Genomic DNA, 20464 nt, shown 5'->3' with positions numbered 1-20464 from the left:
ACGCAACTAATCACTTCAGACTAAGATTTATGAAAATAATTACCAGGAGATATGACACATCATGGTGGCTATGCCTTAAAACTAGTGTTGACTGTACTGTGTATGACGTCCCTTTCTTTCATGACCATTAAATGATAAATAAAACCCACAATAAAAGGAAAAGGTATATTTAAATGGGTTCTGAGTTGATTTTAAAAAGCTTAAGTCCAATCAAGTTGTTCAGACACCAACATGTAAAGAAGATCTGAAAAGCTGAAAATGACCTGAATTTTTGTGAAGGTTTTAAAAATAGCAGATGTCCCCAAACATTTCTCAGTGACAAATAATGTGCTAAATATGATAAGTATGGTGTTATTACATGACTGTGGGAATTTTAAATTTTCTAGACTATATCTCAGTGGAAAAATAATTATCAAGGGGAAAATGCCTGTCTTTTATTTAAAAGGCTGCTCCATAAACGCACCATGAATACACCAAAGTCCTGAGAGGGATAAAAACTATGCAAAACACAAACAGTAAGTTTAAGGGTTTATGGAACCTTCAGGGCAGCAAGGGACAGGCAACCTGGACAAATGGACATGGGGAACCCGGGGTGGAAAGTGAAAGGGGGAGAGTGCTGACATATCACAAGGACTACAACCCATGTCACAAAACAATTTGTGCATACATTTTTGAATGAGAAACTAATTTGTGCTGTAAACTTTCACCTAAAACACAATAAAATTTAAAAAAAAAAAAGAAAAAAAAAAGAGTTTATGGAGCCTTCAGAAATCCCAAATGGACATTCAACACATATAGACAACTAGAATCTTCTTGATTTACTCTTGGTAGATGCTTCATCTTCTGCCAGACTCAGGAAAAAAGTGAGCACCATTACTGAGAAGAGATTAAATCAACAAAGAAAGCTTCTTAACTTTGTTTTTAATCAATGCTTCATTTTGATTGATAATTTCAAAGTATCAGAAAAAATAAGGAACAAGTCCCTCTAAGATTACATATGAAAAGGTTGGGAAAACCATGGATAATTAACTGAAAGGAAAACTATTTTAAGGAGTTGGAAAGATCTATAGTCACATTATAAACATACCTTTTTCTACTGGCTGTTCTTAATTACTCAGAGAGGAGAAAAGAAAACAAAAAAGAACAAAGTAAAACAGGAGCTTAGCGTTCTAGGTAACAGGAGACAGATTCAGCATGAGGACAGAGCCCTTAAGGTGCAGATTAACCTATTTTATTCTAAATATTAGACACTAATTACTGGAACTTATGGGACTAGAGGAGCCCTGGTGGCTCAGTGGCTAAGAGCTCTGCTGCTAACCAAAAGGTCGGTAGTTCGAATCCACCAGCCACTCCTTGAAAACCCCATGGGGCATTTCTACTCTGTCCTCTAGGGTTGCTACGAGTTGGAATCAACTCGACGGCAATGGGTTATGGGACTAGAAATCAGAGATTAAATTAGGGTAGTCCTCAGGAATGTACAATGTAGTAGAAGGAGGAAGATCAGAAGTCAAAAGCCCTGGGTCCAAACCCTAATTCTGCCAGGAAATAGTTTCTAGATCTCTGGCAAGGCACTTAAATTGGGATTCTTAATCTAAACAAATACGTGTTTGAATAAATGATTTTGGAGATTCTTCTCAACTCCAAGGTTTATAGACTCAGTATTTATAACAGATACTTTAAATTGGCACTTACTGAATGTTTGTTTCTTTTATTTATTTCATCTTGAGTATCAGAAGGTTGGTAAGGAGACAGCAGAAATAAGAAAATATACACCCTTCTGCCTAAATAAACTTTGCTTTATATACTTAGAGGTAGTTTATAAAAAGCCGAAATAACAAAAACAAACTAAAAAGCCACCAGCAATCTGGAAGCATTTCCCTAGGTCTCTCAACAACCCATCTTCGTCAGGTTAGCACTGTGAGTGCATACACAGTGTTCGGAGAGAGTTTAAAAGTCCGTTTGGAGATCATGGTCTCGGGGAACATCTAGCTCAACTGGCATAACACAGTTTATAAAGACAATGTTCTACATTCTACCTTGGTGAGTAGCGTCTGGGATCTTAAAAGCCTGTGAGCAGCCATCTAAGATACTCCACTGGTCTCATCCCTTCGGGAGCAAGGGAGAATGAAGAGAACAGGATACAAGGAAAAGATTAGTCCAAAGGACTGATGGACCACAGCTACAAGGCCTCCACCAGACTGAGTCCAGTATAGCTAGATGGTGCCCGGCTACCACCACTGACTGCTCTGACCGGGATCACAACAGAGGGTTCTGGACAGAGCTGGAGAAGGATGTAGAACAAAATTCTAACTCACAAAAAAAAGACCAGATTTACTGGCCTAAAGGAGACTGGAGAAACCCTGAGAGTATGGCCCCCAGACACCCTTTTAGCTCAGTGGTGAAGTCATTTCCGAGGTTCACCGTTCAGCCGGGGAGTGGACAGCCCCATAAAACCAAATGGGACTAATGAGGCACAGCAGTCCAGGGACAAGGGCCAAAAGGCAGAAGGGGACAGGAAAGCTGGTGATAGGGAACCCAAGGTTGAGTAAGGATAGTGTTGGTGTGTTGTAAGGTTGTTAACCATTGTCATAGGGCAACATGTGTAGTAACTGTTAAATGAGAAACTATTTTGTTCTGTAAGCCTTCATCTAAAGTGAGAATAGCAGCACAACTGGAAGAGCATAGTCGATGTCACTGAACTGTGCATGTAGAAATTTTTGAAATGGTTTTTTGGCTATGTATATTTTCACCAAAAAAAAAAGGTCGAGAAGGGAGAGGGTTGATATGTTGTGGGGTTGTTAACCAATGTCACAAAACAATATGTGTATTACTGTTTCATGAGAAACTGTTTGTTCTGTAAGCCTTCACCTAAAGTACAATAAAAAATTAAAAAAAAAAAAGTCCCTCTGGAACAAAACATCTGTGGTCACAGAAATGTCACAGAGTAGGAATGCCACCTCAACACCATCTTCTCTGGCAATGCTGAACGCATAACGGCTGTCATGGAGGAAACTTTCACAGGTTTATGTTGCTATTAACATAATCAAGTATAAACCTGCATTGAAATAAATCCATCTAAATAAACATGCAATTGATCCAAACATACAACTCAAAGGCTTAATATACAAAATAGCTTTCAAATAAATTAATTAAGCCTAAAATAGTCTTGTGCCCTAGAGAGTGGGAACTTCTTAGATCCCTATAAGAAAGGACAGTCCCATCATTTAACTTACCAATGAACTTGCTTTAGTGATAGACCATCATGTTCCCACTCAGATAAATTAGCAGCCCTGTATTGCATTATGCTCGTAACAGACACTTAGTAACCAAGCCTATAAATCAGCTTGTGTTTACTGTTATTTACCACTTACATAAAACCATTAAATTTCACAACCTAATTTATATCTGGTCAAGAATTATTCTTCCTAGGAATATACAAAGTTAAAACTCATGATGTGAACAGTACAAAGGCTAATGGATCCATCTTACCTGATGAAATCAGTTCGGTCAAGCTTTCTAGCTTGCCATACTGAGCAGCCACAAACAAAGGTGTGATTCCAAAGTCATCCTGGCACTCCGGGTTTGCTCCTTTTTGAAGAAGCAATTTTATGACCTCAGCATTTTCCTAAAGCACAGGTTCATATTGTAAATAAGAGAAAACAGAAGATGGCTTTTTTCTTATTGTTGTGTGTTTTGTTTGTTTTCTTTTTTTATCTTTCTCACTTAAAAAAAAATGCATTGCTGTATTGGATGGGAAGACAGTGGTCAAACAATCAGATTATCCTATACCTCCAGTTAGCCCATTAAACACACACAGATGAAGCAGTGACCTCTAGACATTCTAATCCTTATAAGTCCCGCCAAATTAGCTTGCTAACCAAGCCACTAAGGAGCTATCACAGTTCCTAAACACACTGCTATAAATAAAATAAGCCATTGCACTTTGTCAATTTATATCCCAAGTATTCTGATGGTTGCTCAACTACGCTATCAACGTTTGGAAAACATAGATAATCCCCACTGCCCCAAACCCACTGCAGCTACTAGAGCAGCTGGCTCATTCAGAACGATCATTAGCATTTAGACTGCCTTCTCTGTACTGGACTAACCATCATAAATCACAGGCAAGTAGGAAGCACAAACTGTATGGATCTGTCATTTTAAAAGGGTAAGACACACAATTTACATGGAAATGAAATAATAAATGCAGAAGTTACCTGAAAAGAGGCCTGGTGCAAGGAGTTCCATCCACACATAGAATGGGATCCATTAACATTTGCTCCGTGCTGAATCAACAGCTTTAACACATCTATCTGTCCATTTTCAACAGCTGCAATACAGCAGTCAAAAAAAAAAACAAACTGTCAGCAAAAAGGCTGATTGTAAGACTGGACACTCAGGTGATGTTCTCACCACTTATTCACCTAGGCACTCCCAATGCTGTCACCATTCCTCTGAGCAAATCAAAGAATAAATGCCTTATGCAACGCTAAAACATGTATCACAACTGTCTTAGCCCAAACGCACTGACATATTCCTAATCCCTTCTATGCACATACAAAATTATTTTCCATAGTATTTTAAAAGGCCCAGAGGAAAAGGAAGCAAGAGGCAAACATTTATTTTCAGAATGCAGTTGGGTGGGAGGGGTAAGGAGGGCAGTTGAGAAGAAACAGCACCAATCTGGAAGACAGTCTGGAAAGAAGTGAAAGGGCCTCATAGTTATCGTCCGATCACAAATGGCAAGGGTCACCGACCAAGCGAAAACCAACACTTCAGGCTCTGCATCTTAAGATACTTGCACCACCACAAACAACAGTCATTGTTAAAATGATGCTTCTGTATCTGTGAATGAAAATACGGTAAAACTTTCTTGTTTGAGCTAAAAACGGTCTCCAGACTAAAGAGAGTTGCTAAAGAAATGCATATTACTTAACTATAGTACCTGAAACAAATGATTCCCAAGTGGTTGCTAAAGTAGATCCTCTGAAGTTCAAAGCTTATATCCAAAGTTCATGGATACCTAAAAATCGTGTGCACCTTCACAATTTCACCTAATTATTCCACTTTCTTATACATATCTAATCTAACATCAGGACAAGCTATGTTTACTTTGATATCATGTACATAGAACACGTTTATAAAGCCTCTCTATGAGGATAAGATGGGTACGCTAGTATCTGGAAAACATGTTATTAAGTTGATACAACAAGCAAGTGAGCTAAACTTTGCAGGATGTGTCTACACCAAAACTTTGCCGTGAATGTAGCTAATGCTAGAGGAGTTTAAGCACAGAGTTAATGAAATGACAAAATGCCAGAATATGACTAAAAAAAATCTGTTACTGTCGACTAGATTCTGACTCATGGTGACCCCGTGTGTTACAGAGTAGAACTGCTCCATAGGGTTTCCTTGGCTGTGATCTTTACGGAAGCAGATCATCAGGACTTTCTTCTGCAGTGCCACTGGGTAGGTTCAAACCACCAGCCTTTCAGTTAGCATCTGAGCACAAAATGTTTGTACCACCCAGAGACCGTAGAGTATGACTATATAATATTAAATAAGTATGCACACACATATGTACACACATACACACACCCAAAGCATTAACAAATAAGGCATAATGTGAATGTTGTAAATGTGAGGCTATTAAAATAACTTCTTTGAATTTTAAGTCTGGGGAAATAGTATATACAAGAAAAGACAGAGCTGAGATGTATATAAGAAGGTCTGACTTCATGTGCTTGAGCATGGGAAGAGGGGCTTGAAAAAATACTTTTTTTTTTTTGCATTTCAAGCATACATATTAATCTATATCTTCTACTCCAGTAGAAGGAAGGAAGTGGGTATCAACAACTCCCAGTCACAAAATTAGAAAGGCACTAGATATGTGGATAAAGGGCCACACTTGAAAAATGCAAACTATGAAACTATGGGGAAGACAAAACCCTTAAGAGTATAAGACAAGAAATGATAAATACACTCATTATTATTCAAGCTGAGTAACATGCCATTAATAGTCTATTAATTTTGTATACTGAATTTAAACCTAATGTATTTCCCCCATAAGGACTCTGAAGTTCTTCAATTAATTCTACCCTAGGCCGTTTCAGAAATTTAATTCCCTTGGTTGAAATAGTACCACTGTAGTAGAAGTTTAACATATCTTATTTTCAAGTTAACATTCAAGGGCATTTTACCAGAGAAAGAGTAACAGTTCTTCAAGCTAAGTTATTTTTTCTATAATCAGTCTAAACAAAAAACCTAACCCGTGCCATTGAGTCAATTTCCACTCATGGTAACCCTATAGGACAGAGGAGAACTGCCCCACAGGGTTTCCAAAGAGTGGCTGGTGGATTCGAACTGCGGACCTTTCGGTTACTAGCCAAACTCTTAACCACTGTGCCACCTTTTGGATGGAGGTCATGATAGAAAAGGAAGATAATAAGTTTCATGTCCAATTCATACATCATTATCTGAGATTGCCGGCAAAAATCATTCTATAGCCAAACCCTGAGTTGAAGATTATCAGGCTGTTGGCCATGATATAGGAACAGAGTGAAGACTGTCTTGAGTTAGGCTGACCTTACAAAAATGAAAGTCAACAGGATCACAACAGAGGGTTCTGGACAGAGCTGGAGAAGGATGTAGAACAAAATTCTAACTCACAAAAAAAAGACCAGATTTACTGGCCTAAAGGAGATTGGAGAAACCCCGAGAGCATGGTCCCCAGACACCCTTTTAGCTCAGTGGTGAAGTTATCTCCGACGTTCAGCGTCCAGCCTGGGAGTGGACAGCCCTGTAAAACCAAATGGGACTAATGAGGTACAGGAGTCCAGTGACAAGGGCCAGAAGGCAGAAGGGGACAAGGAAGCTGGTGATAGGGAACCCAAGGTTGAGTAAGGATATTGTTGATGTGTTGTGAGATTGCTACCATTGTCATAGGGCAACATTTGTAGTAACTGTTAAATGAGAAACTATTTTGTTCTGTAAGCCTTCATCTTAAGTGAGAATAACAGCACAATTGGAAGAGCGTAGTCAATGTCACTGAACTGTGCATGTAGAAATGTTTGAAATGGTGTATCTTTGGCTATGTGTATTTTCACCAAAAAAAAAGGTTGAGAAGTTAGAGGGTTGACATGTTGTGGGGTTGTTAACCAATGTCATAAAACAATTTGCGTACTACTGTTTCATGAGAAACTATTTGTTCTGTAAGCCTTCACCTGAAGTACAATAAAACAAAAATGAAAGTAAAAAAAAAAATTGTTTTGACTGTTAACTACAGTATGAAAATCGGATGGAGAAAAAATTTGTTTTAACCTTTAATATCATGAGTACATTAAGGCACCTGATTTGTGCATCTCTACTGAAAACACTTCCCAATACCAAAAGAGGAAAACCTGAACAAGAGCGGATAAGTATTTTTACAACTCTCGCTAATTATTTCTAAATAAAGCAATTTAATGGTCAATAATTGAGAAACAACTGATTTACAAAAATGTATTTTGAGCTTAAATCTACTACCAAAGCCTATACTTTGAAAGAGGTGTATTAACCTCTTTGTCCTTATATATAACAAGCTATCAAATTGGAGAGAAGATGGACCACAACAGTGCTAAGCTGTTTGCTTTCAAAAAGGCAGCCATTATTTCCTACTAACATACTTTCTTAGTCCTACTGAGAAAACCAAACGTAAGAGCATGTCTAGAAACTACCCAGCATCTAAAATAGTCTTTGTAATTCTTTTCCAGCAACAAAGAGTCAACTAGTCAAGCATCTATACGCATCCAGTGCTTCTGTATCTATGGGGATGGTGAGGAAACAAGCAAGTGGGGAATGATGGAGAAAGATACTGACATATCAGAAGAGTGTTTCTGCCTTGAGAGCTGTCTAGATGTAGAGAGATGATAGCATTATTAGTGACAGTAACTTAATCCCACACAATTAAATCATTAATGCTAACTTGGCAGGAATTGGCTATGCAATGGTATTTTACATTGTATTCTGTATAGAAATTTGATTTACTTTTCTTTTCCTATCTCAGGAAAGGAGGTAGCCTTCCTCCTGTTTCGGGTTTCACCTATGTCCTAATCTCTGATACCACACCCTCCCCACTTCTGAGTTTGCTTCTTATATTATCTCCTCCTCAAATTCTCTCATAACCTCTTCTTTACTGGGCTCTACTGCTCAATCTGCAAACCAGCTTAGGTTTTTTCCTTTTTCTAAAAATATATAAACAAAAAATAATAATCTTCCATGACTCCTCCTATCAACATGCTATCTCTCTCCCTTTTTTTTTTTTTTTTTTTAACCACTAACCTTCTCAGAAGAGTACTGTTCTTAAGTCTACATTCAGTGGCTTTCTCCCCTCACAAACCACTCACTCATTGATTCATTCAGTGGATCATTCATTGAGTGCCTACTATAGCAGGCAATGTTCTAGGTACTAGAAATACAGACAAAAATAAGTGAGCAAGAAAGACAAAAATCCCTGCCTCCATGAACCTTAAAATCATTCAGTCAAAAACTCCTATCATGTGAATTCCACTGCCATAACTCATTTGAAGCTAAAACAAAAACAAAAACCAAACCCGCTGCCATCAAGTCAATTTTGACCCATAATGACCCTATAGGGCAGAGTAGAAGAGCCCCATAGGACTTCGAAGGAGTAGCTGGTGGATTCAAACTGCCAACCTTTTGGTTAGTAGCCAAGCTCTTAACCACTGCACCATTTCCTTAGCCCTCAACCTCCTACTCAGTTCCTACTACATCTGGCATTAAGTTCCCCGTATTTCTCAACATCAATTTTTCCTCTCAGTGTCAATGTACTGTTCTAGTGTTATCATATCACATTCTCTAACAACTCATTCTCTCTTCTTGGTTCACTTTTCTCTCTCTTACTAATTGATAAATATAGTAATTCACCAAGATTCTGTACTGACCCCTTATTTTTTATTCCTTTACTTTATACATTCTCCAACAATGAACATGCCCAATCCTGAAATTTCCATTTTCATCTCTGCATGAATGATTCTTCCTCGCCTAATCTTTCCCTCATGGTCCAGAAGTAAATGTCAATTGATAATCTCAATCACCCTATCTTCAAGTCACTGATTCTTTCTTCTGCCAGCTCATATCTGCTGTTGCATCCCTCCAGTGAATTTCTGTTACTGTACTTTTTAGCTCTAGTATTTCTGTTTGGTTCTTTTTAAAGTTTTCTCTTTATTGACATTCTCGTTTTGTTCCTTTAGGGTTTTCCTAATTTTCTTTAGTTCTTTGTCTGTGTTTTCCTTTAGCTCCTTGAGAATATTTAATACTGTTGTTTTAAACTCTTTGCCTAATAAGTCTATTACCTTTCTTTCTTCAGGGATGGTTTCTGTCATTTTACTTTGTTCTTTTGCATGAGCTATCCCTTTCTGTTTCTTTGTATGCCTTGTAATATTTTGTGGAAACCAGGACATTTGACAATTATAATGTGGTTATTCTGGATATCAGATTCTTCCTCTTCCCCAGTGTTCGCTCTCCTCCTCCTCCTCCTGTTGAAAAACCGTTGAAGGCTATACTCATCCACTTTAATACTAGGCTTCATCTCTGGGAGTGCTGGCTGTCATTGCATTAATACCAGCTCTCTGACTGGGAGGCCTGACTGTCAACACGTCAAACCAGGCTCCCTACCTGGCAGTGCTCGCTGTCGCCACATCAACACCAGGATTCTTTCCTGGAAGCGCTGGTTGTTGCTGTTTCAACTCCAGGCTCCACTCCTAGGGGTGCTAGTTATCGCCCCTTCAACCCGACTCCCCATTTGGGAGTGCTAGCTGTCATCAATCAATTCCAGACTTGTTGTTTGGGAGCGCCAACAGCTGTGGCCACTTCAACAACAGGATCCCTGTCCGGAAAAGCCAGCTGTGGTTGTTTCAATACCAGGACCCCCTCCTGGAAGTGCTGGCCTTCACCTCTTCAACATCAGCCTCTCTGCCTGGGAGCACCAGCCACTGCAGCTGCCCAAGATGGCTGTGCTAAACTGGGGAGATGATGGAGCCCAGAAGGATGAAGAACCAATGCTTTCCTACTATTTATATCTCACTTTTTCTTGATTCAGTGTTTGCTTAGATGCTGAAACTCTTTGACTGGTTTCCAGAGTTCTGAGACCATTGATTCCACAAATTTATGCTTTTTTTTCCTTCTGGTTTTGTTGTGGGGGATCAAGTGTGCAGCTGCTTATGCCACCATTTTGCTCTGCCTTTCCCTTAAGTCTCTTTTAACATAGTGCTTCATTCATCCCACTGAGGAATGTTTCTTACCCATTCATCTACTGATTCTAAAAGAAAATGTTGGCTGGGTGAGTGGGCAGTGGTCTTTTAAGCATCTGTCAGGATTGATAATGCTGTTCTAAAAGAATGTGGTACATATTTGCAAAAGTCAAATCACTTTTCCTTTGTTCTTCAAATGCCATCTTGTATACAATTACTGATGCTTATGTTACTTGATGATTCTGATTGGGAGATATTATGATTGATGCTCCTGCTACTGATACAGACACAGAGTTTAAGGGGGATTTACAGTTCTATGCTGCTAAAATGTCTGGTTCTAGTCACTGTCGTGTTAGGTGCCATTGAGTCATTTTGACTCATGGTGACCATGATGACTATCTACATAAGATGTATCCTATAGGATATTTTGAAGAAGAAAAAGAGAAGGCTGGGGAACAGGAGGAGGAGGATGAGAAAGAAATTATTCCACGGGTGATAAGGAATATTCTAGTTATTAGCACCCATGAAATAATTTCTTTCTAATCCTCCTCCTCCTGCTCCCCAGCCTTCTCCTCTTTTTCTTCTTCAAAATATTCTATAGGGTATGTCTTATGTATATAGTCATCTTAGTATGATGTAGAAATTTGTTTTGATAGTATTTGCAAATCACTTTTTCTCTGCTCAGAATCACCTGAATTGTGGAAATGCCTCTAAGTTTAAGAAAGTTGGTATTACCACAACATTGAGGACAAGAAATTTTAATTCAATGTCTAAACTGCATATAAATACACAGGTATAATATACAATCAAGTTTAATAATAATATCCCCTCAACTAACTGTAAACAATTCTCCAGCCTCACCATAATGATTAGGTTGCTGAAGTATTTTGCCATAAAACATGTTATTAGGCTTCTAGGATACTGTTATGACTGACACTGACTATAAACACACTTAAATTACAGCAGAGTATTCCAAATTTAGGTGAATGGAAATGAATGTCTAATAAGGATTATGCTGGGATTGGATTGTGAAAACGTATGGAAAATCTGGGAACACTAATTAGTGTAGGGGAACCTTTTACTGGATTGGGAGGAAGGAATTTGTGGTCGTTGGTGACTGTTGAGAGCGAAGTCAATGACTGTAGACAACACCAAAATGGTCAGATGAAGTATGTGGTCTGTGGTCTTGGAGTTTATAACAAAGAGCCTGTCAAGACTTGTCATCATCATTAACTGTAACCTACACTTACTGAGTCATGAGAGAACGAACAAATGGCACTATTAAAAGAGTCTAAGAAATGTCTTAGGGACTGCGAAAATTTGGACAGGAAATGGAAGGACAGGAAAGAGCATAAAGATGTTGTGTTAACAGCTTCTGCCTACCTATAGGCCCAGTTGTGTTTTTGGAAGAGAGAGGAAAATCTCGCAAGTCAATGGCTGGTTGTAGAGATAGTAACCACGGAAAGATAACGGGTTATATATTTTTTACTTTTTATTATTATTATTATTTGAGGATGGGAAATAGTGTATTTGATCAATATGGCTGTGAAGGAGGAAAGAAAAATATCCCTTTAAAACAATAAAAACCAGTCATATGCAACTACCACTAGAGGAAGTAACTGGGCAATAAACTGGGAAAACCTAAGAGGTTGGACTATCACTTCAGAGGGGAATCTGGATATATACTGCCTGTAGGGCTGGATGATAATTGCAGTTAACTGAATTGTTGGACAAAGAGGCAGATCCTGCAAAGAGGAAAGGCCGTCCTTTGTGTGGGGGCTGAAGGTGATAACTGTGAAAAGTTTAGTCACAGAGAACTGTATTTAATCTTGAGGGAATTGTAATTATGGTCTAACTCCTTACAATTGGTAGCTAACCCTTAGAGTGTCTATTTGTAGAGCGTATTAGGAAAAGAAGTTGACTAGTATCAAGAAGGGGTAAAGGGTAGACTGAGGGAGCATTTATTAAGCACCTACTATCTTTATCTAAGAAGTTCCTAGGCGGCACAAATGGTTAGGCACCCATCCACTACCTGAAAGGCTGGCGGTTTGAACCCACTCAGAGGTGCCTAGGAAGAAAGGCCTAGCGATTCTATTCTGCATACATGGGGTTGCCAAGAGTCAGAATCGACTTGATGGCAACTGATGGTGGTAGTGGATCTTTATCTAACTTAGTTTATTCAATCAATATATAATTCCATGAGATAAGTAGTATCCTCATTTTATAAGTCTGAAAATGAGGATCAGAGAGTAAATAACTTGTTCAAGGCTAGACAGTGTCTGACTGTACAATTTGGTTTTCCATTAGAGTTAGGGCACCAGCTTGATCCTGAACTGTGATTCAAATATTTGTCTGATATCTGAGCACTGTGTCATGAATCTGTAGGTGGCATATTCAAGGGCAAAATTAATTACTGGTTTTCAGGTGGTGGCTTTTTCTTGAGTGACTGGGTGGTAGAAGGGTTTGTGGGAGACAAGGATGGGAGAACAGCATGTTGTTCCAGCTACACAGGTTTATATTTGAGCCCTGAAGACAAAGGAGCTGAAGGCAGAAGTTGAAGGATGGGTTTCCATGAGCGCCTCTGAGATAGACACAGGGATATGAGCAGCTCTGCTCTGTAGGAGACCCAATGATAGAGCACATTACAGGCTGGGGAAGAGAGCATTCTCTTCGCTGCTACTGAGAATATAGCATGCTGCCTGTGCAGTGGGCACTGCGGGGAACTCAGATCAGTTTGACATCATGAGTACTCAGAACTGGGAGGTAAACAGCATCTATGGTCCGGATGACATCATTCTCAATGGCACCACGCCAGTTAAAAGCCCTCAAGTGGTTTCTACAGTTATAGACATCAAGGCAGGTGTCTCAGAGCAGAAGATGACAGAATTGTTTAGGAAATCAGAAATACGTGGTGGGGTAGAATTTGTCAGGAGATTCAGCTTCTGTATTATGCAAGTGGGGCTATGAACTGGTCAAAAACATTAAAAACTTTTTTATTGTGAAATATCTAAAATATATACAAAAATAGAGAGCAGAGTATAGCAGAACTGTCATGTAAGCATCAGCCAGCTATGACTGTTATCAAATAATTTACTCTACAGCCCCTCTCCAAGGATTTGAAATTTTAGTTTACAGTTAACACGACTTCATTTGTGTCCACATGCTATTGAGTCCCAAAGGAACACGAGATAAAGACAGTATTATACTATTGTGTGTTTGTTTGTATCTCATCTACTTCCAAAGAGAATGTGAAGTGACTAATAATAAAGGGAAAAGTAAATATAACATACCCACCAGAATGGCTACAAAGAAACAGATTAAAAATGCCAAGTGTTTCCGAGGATGTGGAACTAGAACTCTCATATATTGCTGGTGGGAGGATAAATTAGTACAATCACTTTGGAAAACTGTTTAGAAGAATTTACTAAAGCTGAATATGTGCATGCCTTCTGTCCCAGAAATTCCATTCCTAGATATATAGTCAACAATAGTGTGTAGCAGTGTTCACTAAAAGACAGGTACTAGAATGTTCTTACTGTAGAACTCTTCATAATAGCCCCAAACAAGAAGCTATCCAAAGAGTATCTACTGATAATACAATGGATAAATAAATTTTGGTATATTTACACAATGGAAACTATACAGCAATGAAAACGAATGACCTACAACTTCAGGCCACAATATGGATAAATCTCACAAACAGAACATTGAACAAAAGAAACCAGATGTAAAAGAACATATAAACTTATGTGATTCCATATAATATTAATCCGGGTGCTGGTTGCATAGTATGTTGAGTTTGTGAAAATGCAGCATGCTTATAATTTGCATCTTTTTTGTATGTATTATAGTGGTTTTTTTTAAAAAAGTAATGTCTTGAAACAAAAGAATGAGGACTAATCAATACATCATCATACCAGAAAATGTAGGCCAACAAAAACGATGGCAATTGAAGTTAAAATTTAGCTCTGCACTTCCTGGCAGCCAGAACAAAAAGGGAAAGCATAAGCAGTAGTTCTCAGGTAAAGAGAAATATTCGCTATAGTGAAATCAAAGAGGAATTTATTGCTTTTTCTCTGTATAAACATTAAACAACAGCATAGCTGTTCATTATACCAGTATCTGTAGCCTCCAGAAAATAAAGCCTCTGATGAGTGGCAAACTCTGTTTACCCTTGAAGTTTCGAAGGTTTAACAACCAGGACTGAAAATTCAAATGCCTGCTGGGGACAGAAGGTGGACTACAAGGGCATATACCTACAGAATGTTAGGACCTATTGAGGAAAGGTAAATTTAGCCTAAGGGGGAGGCCACTGCTTACTCCAGCCCGATGTTGCCAGGTTTCCAGATACTTTGAATATGGATATCTGGATTTTTAAAATTGTGAAATCTCTTGATTTTTAAATGTTGGCTCAATTACAAAACAAAACCAAGTAAAACTGTGTGGATCAAATTAAAACACATCTGGGGATAAAATCCAGCTGGTAAGCTGCCAGCTTGTGACGATAAACAGAACATATTTATTTGTTGTTTAGAGAAAACACACAAAGACAGACAAAGGCATACTCTTTTCTCTCTCTGAAAGACGACCTCAGCGCTATGGCCTTTCCTAAATGTAGCAGATCTCTGTTCATAACGAGAAAGCTGGATCGGTGTCAGCAGATATCTGAATCATCATCTGTCTGCCCTACAATGCTGCCTCACTCATTCTATCTATCATATAGGATATACTCTAGGATCTGAAATCTCATTATAGGGAAACACTGTAAAAAGACTGATTCACCCCTCAGATACTATACAGCAATTTTTATCCTGTAGAACGGAAATATAATTTTGAATTGTTCTTTGGGCTGAAATTCTGTTTAAAGGCAAATATTAAAGTTGAAGATTGTGATGTTGGGTCACAACAGCAAAAGTAACAACTTGTCATGAAAACTTTGTATACTTTGGAATAAACTAATCCCAAAATACCACCACAAAAATTTTTGAAGTACCATACCCAGTAGACAAAATTATTAAAAGTGAGATAGATCAATAAATATAAGATGAAAGGGAGGCATCTATATGAATACCATAGAAATCTCTAATTTTTCTTATTGTATAAACCACAATGGAATAAATTTTAAGAAAAAATTACCCCTTACCATAGCTATTCTTTTTATCTTTCAGAGGTCCTTCTGATTTCTTATGTGTAGACACTGTATACAGTTTATATAGAAACCTACCTGTACATTTTATAATTTAAGTAGGCATTTTATCTTTTAAGTGACATCAAAAATCATATCCAATTTACATTTTTTCACTTTATCTACTATAAGCATTTTTTACATTCTAACGTTAATATGTAGTTACAATTTTAGATATTATCAAACAACCCACTTAAGTTACTGCATCATAATGTTGAGGATCTAGTTTTTTAATATTCTATCACTAGTAACTTTGTGTTTTTAAAAACTACCTAGGAAACTTCTTCATGCGATACATTTTCAATTGAAGGATTACCAAGTCAAAAATACTGAGCATTTTATCACTGTTTCATATTGAGATTGTTAACTTACCAAAAAGTTGGTAAATCATCACAAGGACACCATTTTTATAACGAAGTTACCAATTGAAGAAAATGTGAAATATTACCATGTTGTTTTAATATTTTTTCTCTTTTATTTGTATCTTCTTCTTCCTCCTTATAAACTATCTGTTTATACCATTTGTTTACTTATGTGTTACATTCTTCATGTTTTTATGACTTTTATGAGTTCTTTATATTACTAAACTCATTGTTATATTTGGTGCAAATATTTTTCCTTCAGCACTTGTTTCCTTTGTATTTTTCTAATTGCTCCACAGTATAATTTTCGGCGGGGCGGGGAGGGCAAATCATTTTATTTTTTACTTCCTGACTGTGTCTATGGCTTTAAGGTTTAGACATTATCCTACACAAATCGGATTAAATGCTCAATTTCTTTAAGTTGATTTCTCTGCTCTCTTAAGTATTTTCTTTTAGATTATTATACGGTGAAAAGTTTCAATCAAAATCCGTTTTTATTTTAAAAGTGCTAATCAGTTAATCTAACGTCTTTTATTAAATCCTTCCTGTCCCCCATTATCATTCATATTGTAACTAATGCTAACAAGTCAAAGGGTGCTGATAACAACATTCAAGGTGATGGCTTTTCGAGTGTGGAGTAAGCAAGAAAAGCACTTTGAAATAGAAAACGTGACAGGAGAGAGATAAACGAAGGGAAAGACTTTTATACACAAAGGATGACTTTATGGTTTTAAAATTCTCAGCCTTCCATGACAGCAAACAAAGCAAAACTTAAGAAGTGATGACTTCCAAGCAAACATCAAATCCAGGGTACTGCCAGGATAACTATCATGGTCTAAAGGTGAAGTCAAGGGTATGACTATTACTTATAGAGGTAAAACTCTGAAAGATCCAAGGTGGTGCCTCAGGGTACTATTTAATCAGACAAAAAGGTCTTCCAAAGATTTTAAGGGTATAACTCACAGATACTCTCAATCAAACAGTGGGGTTCTAAGAAACTTAAGGGGGTTGCCCCTCAGCAAAAGCCTCAAACCAGAGAGACTGATGGGTGTGGCCTTTGTCTGTTGACATGCACCTTAAGAAGGTCCACAGAATCTTCCTGAAAGATTTAGAAAAGAATTATATTGACAGAAAGCTTCCGGCCTGGACTGAGAGAGAGAGAGAGGGTACAAAATGAAAACAGGCCATTAGACCCACAAAATTATACTGTCAGGAAGCGGGGTGAGAATAATATTCATCTGGAAACAACTGCTGACTTTCATGAATAAAAAAAGACGACTCAGAGGGTAGGACCAATAGCCCCGAGACAGAGCCAAGAGCCACGGAGAAAACTCCTAGGTAGGAGTAGCAGTGAGTCCTAACCAAGGAGTTTCCAACATCTGACTGGCTGGATTTCAGAATTGCTATGGACCAGTGACTCCTCTGTGCTTTCTATTTCCCCTATTTTGACTAGTAGTTTCTAAAGAAGGCACCCTGGTGGAGCAATGGTTAAGTACTTGGCTGCTAACCGAAAGGCTGGTGATTTGAACCCATCAGCCGCTCTGCAGGAGAAAAGAGCAGGCAATCTGCTCCCGTAAAGATTTGTTCTTTGTTGTCGTTGTTGCTGCTGTTGTTGTATATTGTCAAGTCGATTCCAACTCATAGTGACCCTAAAGCTTAGCAAATACTATGGGGAAGTTCTACTCTGTCTTAGGGTGGCTATGAGTCACAATCAACTCAATGGCACACAACAACGGTATCTAAAGCAGTTATTCTGTGTTAGTTCCATTATAAATCGGCTGTGTAGCGGGCAGATATTGTGTCTTTGTAATTTGCAGGTATAAAAATTGGGAGGAACTGTATGCAAGGAGCTGTACTTAAGAAATTACACCCAACGAACCTCATCTGCACCTGGAACTGATTTAGATGATGAGATTCTGAAATGGGGTGAGATTTTGGGGGATCTTAGAAGGGGATGTTATTTAAACTATTCAAGTGGGTATCAGAGCCCTGGTGGTGCAGTAGTTAAGAGCTCAGCTGCGAACCAAAAGGTCAGCAGTTCAAATCCACCAGCTGCTCCTTGGAAACCCTATGGGGCAGTTCTACCCTATCCTACAGTGTTGCTATGAGTCGGAACTGACTCCACAGCAACAGGTTTGGTTTTTTGGTTTAGTGGATGTAGTGGGTGTACTGCGTGGTTTAAAAACAGGAAAGGTGTGCATCCGGGTTGTATCCTTTCACCGTACCTATTCAATCTGTATGTTGAGCAAACAATCCGAGAGGCCGGGCTATATGAGGAAGAACTCAGCACTGGGATTGGAGGAAGATTCACTAACAACCTGTGATACCCAGATGATACAACTTTGCTCGCTGAAAGTGAAGAGGACCTGAAACACTTATTGAAGAAGCTCAAAGACTACAGCTTTCTGTATGGACTGTACCCTAACATACAGAAAACAAAAATCCTCACAGCTGGACCAATAAGCAACATCAAATAAACAGAGAAAAGACTGAAGTTGTCAAGGATTTCATTTTACTTGGATCCACAATCAATGTCCATGGAAGCAGCAGTCAAGAAATCAAACCAAACAATGCACTGCATTGGGCAAATCTACTGCAAAAGACCTCTTTAAAGTTTTGAAAAGCAAAGATGTCACTTTGAGGACTAAGGTGCGCCTGATCCAAGCCATGGTATCTTCAGTCACCTCATATATATGTGAAAGCTGGACAACGAATAAGACCAAAGAAGAATTGATGCATTTAAATTACGGTGTTGGCGAAGAATATTGAATATACCAGGGACTGCTAAAAGAAGGAACAAATCTTTTTTGGAAGAAGTACAGCCAGAATGCTCCTCAGAAGTGAGGATGGCAAGACTTTGTCTCATGTACTTTGGACAGTTATCAGGACAGAGCAGTCCCTAGAAAAGGGCATCATGCTTGGTAAAGTAGAGGGTCAGCGAAAAAGAAGACCCTCAGTGAAACAGATTGACACAGTGGCTGCAACAGTGGGCTCAAACACAGCAACGACTGTGAGGATGGCACAGGCCCAGTGCTTCATTGTTGTTCACAGGGTTGCTCTAAGTCGGAAATGACCTGACAGCACCTAACAACAACAGTGGGTGTATAATTGTATCTCATAGTGGTTTTAATTTGCATTTCTCTGATGAATAGTGATGTAACTTTTCATGTTATTATCTATTTCATATTTTCTTTTGTGAAGTATCTGTTCGAGTCTTCTACCCATTAAAAAATATTGTTGTCTTATTGAGCTGTATGTCTTGAGAATATTTTCTCCCAGTTTGTGGTTGCTTATTTATTTTCCTGATGGTAGTTTTAATGATCTGAAGTTTCTAATGTTGATAAACACTAGTTTATCAATTTCTTTCCTTTTAACATTTGTACTTCCAGTGCCCTAAGTTTTGCCTACTTCAAGGTCACAATATTCTACTTTTTTTCTAATAGTTTTATTGTATTCGATTTTCAGCTTAAGCCTATAAATCATTTTGAATTTTTTTTTGCATATGGCTGAAGGGAAGGTTGAGGAATACCCCCTTCCAATGTGTACATGCATTTCGTTTCTGAAATATTTGTTGAAAGAATATTCTTTTTCTCCTTAAAATAACTTGATGCCTTTTATTTAAATTATGTGACCATATGCACTCTATTTAATTGATATATTTGACTGTCAATACTATATTGTCTGGATTACTGTATAGCTTTATAAAAAAAATCCAAAAACCAAACCCACTGCTGTCAATTCCGACTCATAGCAAGCACAAAGGAGAGAGCAGAACTGCCTCACAGGATTTCCAAGGAGCAGCTGGTGGATTCAAACTGCTGACCTTTTGCTTAGCAGCTGAGCTCTTAACCACTATGCCACCAGGACTCCTACAGTAAGTCTTAAAGTCAGGCAAGGTAAGGCCTCTAATTTTTCTTCCTCAATATTGCTTTGGCTATTTTTAGATCTTTGCCTTTCCAAACGCACTTTAAAATCATCTTGCCAACTTTAGAAAAAACCTGTTGGGATTATGATTGAGATTGCACTGAATCTACAGATCAACTTGGGGAGAACTGCATTCCTAACAATATTGAGCCTTCCATCCACAAACATGCCATATCTAACTCACAATAAAAGACCAGACTTACTGGCCTGACAGAGAATGGAGAAACCCCGAGACTATGTCCCCTGGACACCCTTTTAGCTCAGTAATGAAGCCACTCCCGAGGTTCACCCTTCATCCAAAGATTAGACAGCCCCATAAAACAAAACGAGACTAATGCGGCATAACATTCCAGGGACAAGGACTAGAAGGCAGGTAGGGACAGGAAAGCTGGTAATAGGGAACCCAAGGTCGAAAAGGGAGAATGTTGACATGTCATGTCATAAAATAGTATGTTTACTAACTGTTTAATGAGAAACTATTTGTTCTGTAAACCTTCAGCTAAAGCACAATAAAAAAAAAAAGACAAAAAATAAATAAGCATTGTTTAATGCAGCATTCACTAAAGAACAAATTTTTAAAAAAGGGACTTCTTTAAATGCAGCCCTTTTGGAAAATACCTAATGGAATTGTGTTCTACAGAACTACTATAGATAAGTTCTATACCTAACGTAAACCATAGTGAGCTAGGTTTTACGTCTATAAGCTAGAAATATAACGCTTTCATTCGGAGGCTCAGGTTTGG

General features: G+C 38.3%; 1 protein-coding gene across 6 annotated transcripts in view; it reads right to left on the bottom strand.

Moving 5' to 3' along the window:
- ASB3 (ankyrin repeat and SOCS box containing 3) overlaps positions 1–20464 on the bottom strand; it is a 120534-nt gene that overhangs the window by 47751 nt on the left and 52319 nt on the right. For 5 of the 6 annotated variants that reach the window (XR_002824750.1, XM_023735170.1, XM_023735162.1 and 2 more), the window contains 2 exons: positions 4218–4330; positions 3490–3625 (listed from right to left, as the gene is read on the bottom strand). The exons of the other annotated variant lie outside the window; for it this stretch is intronic. Coding sequence is in view for 4 of the 5 variants with exons in the window: in XM_023735170.1 (XP_023590938.1) it covers positions 3490–3625; positions 4218–4330 (249 nt within the window). In the remaining variant the exon portion in view is untranslated. The remainder of the gene's footprint in view (positions 1–3489; positions 3626–4217; positions 4331–20464) is intronic. 6 annotated transcript variants of the gene reach the window in all.

This window comes from Trichechus manatus, unplaced genomic scaffold (assembly GCF_000243295.1).
Source record: "Trichechus manatus latirostris isolate Lorelei unplaced genomic scaffold, TriManLat1.0 scaffold00005, whole genome shotgun sequence".
In the NCBI taxonomy this organism is placed as follows: Eukaryota; Metazoa; Chordata; class Mammalia; order Sirenia; family Trichechidae; genus Trichechus; species Trichechus manatus.
The sequence above is the reverse complement of the archived record's forward strand: the minus strand, read 5'-3'. Positions and strand labels throughout refer to the sequence as shown.